Here is a 6,000-nt window from a genome sequence, read left to right on the forward strand (position 1 = left end):
TGGATGAAAAAAGTCCCAGTGAGCTCCAGAGATAACACCAGATCTCCAAGCGACGCCTCCCCGCTCGAGAAGTCTCATGGGCCGGCAAGCAGCACTCAGACTGACCGATGAGTCTGGAGGTCCGGTTCTGTGCGGCTCTGCATCCGCTGGGTGCCGAAGTCACTATGAATAAAGATTGAACTTTTTCGGATCGGATCAAAACTTTCCCTCCATTTCAGCAGAAAGCAACGACTGGAAGCACTGTTGGCTTTTGGGCGGGGCACTGTTGGCTTCTGGGTAATGTAGTCCTTTCGAGTGGCGATACAGTGTAGGCTTATTGAGAGAAAACTAGAAAATGGCTGTCTGAAGTATTTATTTATTTTTGGTTAATTTTTTACTGGATCCTGTACTATCCCAATCACGTGAGTAATATTAAAGTTGACAGTCGTGTGTCGTGTAAAATTTTTGTCCCTCGTACAATATTACTTTGAAAAACCACAAAAGCAGGTCTGCAAAAGTCAAACCGCGAAGTAGCGAGGGACTACTGTATAGCAAATATTAAAAGAACTTGCACTGAAAGAACGGACTGCAGTGCCGTTTGAGATGCTTTCATTTTTTTAAATACATTTTTTACCTAAAATCAAATAACAGTAGTGTTTTTAAAAAAGCACCTTCACTCAGCTTATAATAATGTTGCATCATATTACTTTGGATAAATGTGAGTAATAACTGTTCTACGTACAGTTGGTATTAAAGCAGACATGCACTTTCTCTGTATCTCTATTCAGGTGATTTATTCGTCTTCTTTAATCTTTTTCAGCTCTTTTTTTTTTTATTTTTTTTACTGTCCTGATGCATTAGGAAAGATTTCTTTGCATGCAAAAAATCTGTTGTTTTTTATTTTTTACTTTTTGTTGTTGCTGGTGTTTGGTATGCCAAGTTGAACGTTTGCATTTATGTTGTTCCTTCTTTGTTTCTACTGTTTGTTGTCACTTCACTCCCTGTAGAAGGTAAGCCTCACCTGTCACTCCCTGCTTGTGCAGCTGCAGCATGTCTGGCAGATGAGTGTGCTGCATTGTGCGTTTGAGTTCTTAGGCAGCGATGAGTCTAATTGACTTTATTTTAGGTTTTTCATTCACTACCAATGAAAAGTGCTTTTTATGAACTTTAGCAGTTGGATTGGTGACCATCTATGATGATCTATGCATTTTTTCTAAAAAAAGTTTTTGTATTTTGTTTTTGCATAATAACACAACATTGTGTCAACATCTGTGTGCCCTTCTGTGCCATTCAAACACTGCTACACCCCTGATAGGTTATTGATTGATCTGACTCATGCATATTGATTTTGCTGTCATTAAGAGGATATCTCTGAAGGTTAATGGACATCAAGTTTTTCCTAATGGAAGAGAGCGGCATTCTTTTTGCTTTCATCCAAAAAATACAGACTAGTTTTCTCTTAAATTTTGGTTTTAATGAGCACTAAACACTGTATTTATTTTTAATGCCATAAATCACACTGTGTATAATCTCTAAACACAAGAGCCCTTTGATTTTTAGAAAATTATTGTTCGTTTTATGTCTTTTAGTTTATTTAACAGGCTATTTTCAGCACCCCCACATGAGCGTCGGAACAGCAGCAGCATGCTCTGCACGTTTGAGCAACAAACTAAGAGTCACAAAGTTGTGTTGTCACTTCACATCGTCTTTTACTTCCTCTTTTCTTCCCGTGCGCTCACTTGTTGTTCACGGTAACAGGACATTCACTCAAGCTCGTTTGATTTTCCCGTTTTGTCAAGACATTGGCTCAAGTTTGAATCATTTTGTGCGCTGCAGATTTCAAAGACGAGCCAAAATTTGAATTGATTTGCTTTGAAACTCATTTTGAACTACGAATAACCGAGCTGCATTTAGAAGAATCTGTGTTTTGTACTATAAGAAAAGCACAATGCTCTAATGCGGTCTCTCCTACAGGACTCTGCTTTGTTTTGTAGTCTCCTGCAATGAGAGGCTTCATTGTTGGCTCAGTTGCTGTCTGTTGTATTTCCATCCACTCTGAATGAGATACAATGGAATGACATTAGTTTGGTTTTTATAACGTGACACACTGTATATTGACCATGGCAAGGAAGGAATGATGGAAACAGCATGGTTTGAACCGTTTTGATCACCAGTTGTTAGAGGTGATGTGTGATTCTAAGCAGATGTTACTTTACAGAAATAACTTTATAAATGTGGATTAATCATGACGATGACCAGAGCATTAAGACTTTGCCTGGCCAAGTAACAGACTCAAAGGGAATAAAAGGACATTAAAAGCCAAGTCGTAAATTGATTTCTTAAGAAAACAATTTAATTCTGTAGTTTTTTTCCACAAACATTTACAGAATTACTATAAAATTACCATATTTTTCGGACTATAAGGCACACTAAGTGAAACAAAACAGTCAGATAAGTCAAACTTTATTCAACTCATTCACAATAACTCTCAACGTTGTTCATTTGTAACATAAAATTGGTTCGAGGTCAATCAGCACAACCAGACTTAATACATATGGCGCACTGTTGATTTTTGAGAAAATTAAAGGATTTTAAGTGCGCCTTATAGTCTGAAAAATACAGTAGTATGAAAGTTATGTAGAAGCATATATTCTAGGGAAAGATGAGCTGTTTAATGGTTTGATTATAAGTAAAGGTTTATTGTTGTTGCATTGATTCCCTTGGAGATTTAATTTAGTTTTTTCAAACCCAAAGGACACAGAAGCCATGAAGAGAGCTCTGGGGTTGATTGATTCAAAGATGGCTCAGGCTAAAAACTGGCTGAGGGATCCAAACGCTCCACCAGGTAAGAAAAAAAAAAAATATCCTTGCTGCTGCCTTTAGCTATCAGTTCTGCAGCTACTCACACTGGAACCTATTTGTTGTTAAATTTGTGGTTTATCTGACACGATTTGTTCTGCTTCCAGGAGATGCTGGCGAGCAGGCCATCCGACAGATCCTGGATGAAGCGGGGAAAGTTGGTGAACTTTGTGCTGGGAAGGAGCGCAGAGATATTCTGGGCACAGCTAAGACTCTGGGTGGGATGACGGACCATGTTTCTGACATGAGAGCCAGGTACAGTGTTCATCATAAACAGTCTCTTTATTTTCTGTTACGCTACAAAGATAACATTCAGTTTAATCTCTCAATACTTCTTTTCTGCCACATCTTGATGTTTATTTCTATTTTCATCGTGACTGGTTTTAATAAATGCTCTTCACATGAGCTTCATTTTGCATCCGTATGGGGCTCAGTGGTGTTATTTTCCTAATCATGTTAGAGAGGATTATAGTGTAAGTGTGGAAGTGTTTGTTATCCTTTTGATATGAAATCTGATTGTCACCAGAGACTGAGCCCCTTTAGATCAGAAACAGCTGCAAGGAATAAATCTATAATCTACTTTCAGACCTTGTTAAAAACACTCCTCGGAAGATTAAGTTAGGAATTGGTACTCTTAAAAAAAGACCTCGAGGCCTAAACCTTTGAGTAAGCAAACAGAAAACTAGTCGGTGTGGCTTTTAAAATGCAGCACCTGACATCCATATGCTTTTTGTTTACACCAGAGGTCAAGGAGCATCCCCAGCCGCCATGCAGAAGGCTCAGCAGGTTTCCCAGGGACTCGATGTGCTCACGGGCAAGGTGCAAAATGCTGCTCGCAAACTGGAGGCCATGACTAACTCCAAGCAGGCCATCGCCAAAAGGATCGACGCTGCACAAGTGAGTGATTACATCTTCACCGAGATGTCACGAAGCAGGAATTGTAGCAATTTTACGGTTTCTTAATTGTGTTTTGTCTTTGCCTCCTTCTGCAGAGCTGGCTCGCAGACCCCAACGGCGGCCCCGAGGGAGAGGAGAACATCAGAGGCCTCCTTGCTGAGGCCAGAAAGATCGCAGATATGTGTGAGGACCCTAAAGAACGAGATGAGATTTTGCGCTCAGTTGGAGAGCTGGCCGCCATGACGGCCAAGCTATCTGAGCTGAGAAGACAGTAAGTTGAGCTGCAACAGGATTCCTCTTTATAAAGGGAGGTTAAATCCTATAGCTGTGTAAATGATCCCATCTCAGTTTTTAACTTCTCTACAAAGGAAGTTGTTTACGTCACAGAAAAACTGACTGGTCTTGCCAGAAAGTGTGCTTTCTGTGAGAATGTAGTCATCTTACGGCACAGTTTGATAGGAGTGGAATTTATGTTATGTTTGCTTGAACAAAGAACTGAAATACCACACGAGAGGTTAATTTTGACCACTTTGTTAGTGAAGTTTTGTATAAACTTGCGTGCTAATTTCACACTAGTTGACAATTCCCGATATATATGTTGTCTCCATTATAATAAATGAAACCGATGCGTTTAATTCCTTATAGGGGTAAAGGTGACACACCTGAGGCCAGGGCTTTAGCCAAGCAGATAGCAACAGCCCTGCAGAACCTGCAGTCCAAGACCAACAAGGCTGTGGCCAATAGCAGACCTGCAAAGGCAGCCGTTCACTTAGAGGGGAAGACTGAACAGGCGCAGCGCTGGATTGACAACCCCACCATGGACGACAGTGGTGTGGGTGAGTCGAGCCTCCATCCTATCAAACTTTTTTTTTTTTTTTGTTGTTTGTTTTCTCTTTCACTCCTCCACATTCTTTCTACTGCTCTGGTGACTTAATGACACACAGCACAGTGTGAACATGCTCTCTCAGCCTTGTTTTGTTCTTTGGGTTTGGCATGGCTCCACCAAAACAGACATCCGACATGTTTACAGTAGAACAAGAGGCTGACCACAGTGCTGTGGCAAAGAAACTATAAATCACTTGAGGTCATACAGAACGAGACGAGCTTGTTTCGGTGTTTCGCTCCAATCAAAATGTAACCCACGCAATCAAGAAGTCGTGCTGGAGGCTTTTTTATTTAAATATTTATTTCTAAAAATATTTCATCTTTTTTTTTTTTCCCCATCCTGCACTGTTTATTTGCCTTTCTTAAATCCAAAAATAAGGATAAATTAAAACCATATGTTGCTGCCCTTAATGACTTTCAGCACATTTGCAAAAAGGGACGGAGTGTTTGGACCAGGGGCGATTCTAGAATCTGACCTTTAGGGGTGCTCAGCCCCCAGTGTTAAAACGGCTCTTAGCTTAAACAACATGGTGGCCATTGGCGTCAGAAGCATTTGTTAAGTGGGGTGGACACTGGTGGTGGTGTGTGTGTGTGTGTGGGGGGGGGGGGGGTCCTCCCCCAGAAAATTTTGAATTAAGTAGATTCCATTTCCTGCATTATGGTGTATTTTAGTGGATTGTTAAACATCTATAAATAAACATTTGATTTATTAACTATTTTCGAGCGCTCGGCACAAAAAGAAATAGCGCTAAGCTAACTACGTGCAATACAGATGCGCTAGCTAAGATGCTATAAATAAATCAAGTATTACAGTGATCTGTTACCTTTTAAATTTGTTTATTTTGTTGCAGTGAATCATAAATGCAATAAACAGAACCCAGAACTGCCTAAAAAAATTTACTTTATTTTTCAGGGGTGCCGAGTTAAAATTTAAGGGTGCTTCAGCACCCCCAAAAAGAGTCTAAAACTGCCACTGGTTTGGACCCTCTGCATTTCTTAGATTCAGTTTTGTTTCCTCCCTGTAGTGTGAAGGTCTAGTCTTTATTTTGTCTGCACAAATGGTTTCAAATAGCTTAAAGCATTTTCAGTTCTGCCTAATTTATATTTCATTTTAGTGATGGTGTGATAGGAGGAATATTGTACCTTGTTTTAATTCATATGTTGGACTTCTGTAAAACAGACGTTTTGATTTACAGAAAGAGTCAGAGTTTCTTTATTGTCATTCGCACCTCATGTGGTACATGTGGTGGAGCGAAATTATGTACACAGGGTCCCAGTTACATCCAACAATAAAATGTATAAGAAAAACAGTAATAACATCTAAGATATGAACTAAGAAAAACATCAACTAAATATACACTAAGCACTCATAACATAAAA

At 39.6% G+C, this 6,000-nt stretch overlaps 1 protein-coding gene across 1 annotated transcript in view; it reads left to right on the forward strand.

Annotated features, from left to right (window-relative positions):
• The window catches only part of LOC119423508 (vinculin), a 29,461-nt gene that overhangs the window by 17,818 nt on the left and 5,643 nt on the right, over nucleotides 1-6,000 (forward strand). Inside the window, exons 7-11 of the mRNA XM_037690905.1 lie at nucleotides 2,734-2,824; nucleotides 2,946-3,093; nucleotides 3,582-3,735; nucleotides 3,831-4,006; nucleotides 4,381-4,567. Of these exons, the coding sequence (XP_037546833.1) occupies nucleotides 2,734-2,824; nucleotides 2,946-3,093; nucleotides 3,582-3,735; nucleotides 3,831-4,006; nucleotides 4,381-4,567 (756 nt within the window). The remainder of the gene's footprint in view (nucleotides 1-2,733; nucleotides 2,825-2,945; nucleotides 3,094-3,581; nucleotides 3,736-3,830; nucleotides 4,007-4,380; nucleotides 4,568-6,000) is intronic.

The sequence above is a fragment of the Nematolebias whitei genome, chromosome 17, assembly GCF_014905685.2.
Source record: "Nematolebias whitei isolate Nwh7 chromosome 17, NemWhi1, whole genome shotgun sequence".
In the NCBI taxonomy this organism is placed as follows: domain Eukaryota; kingdom Metazoa; phylum Chordata; class Actinopteri; order Cyprinodontiformes; family Rivulidae; genus Nematolebias; species Nematolebias whitei.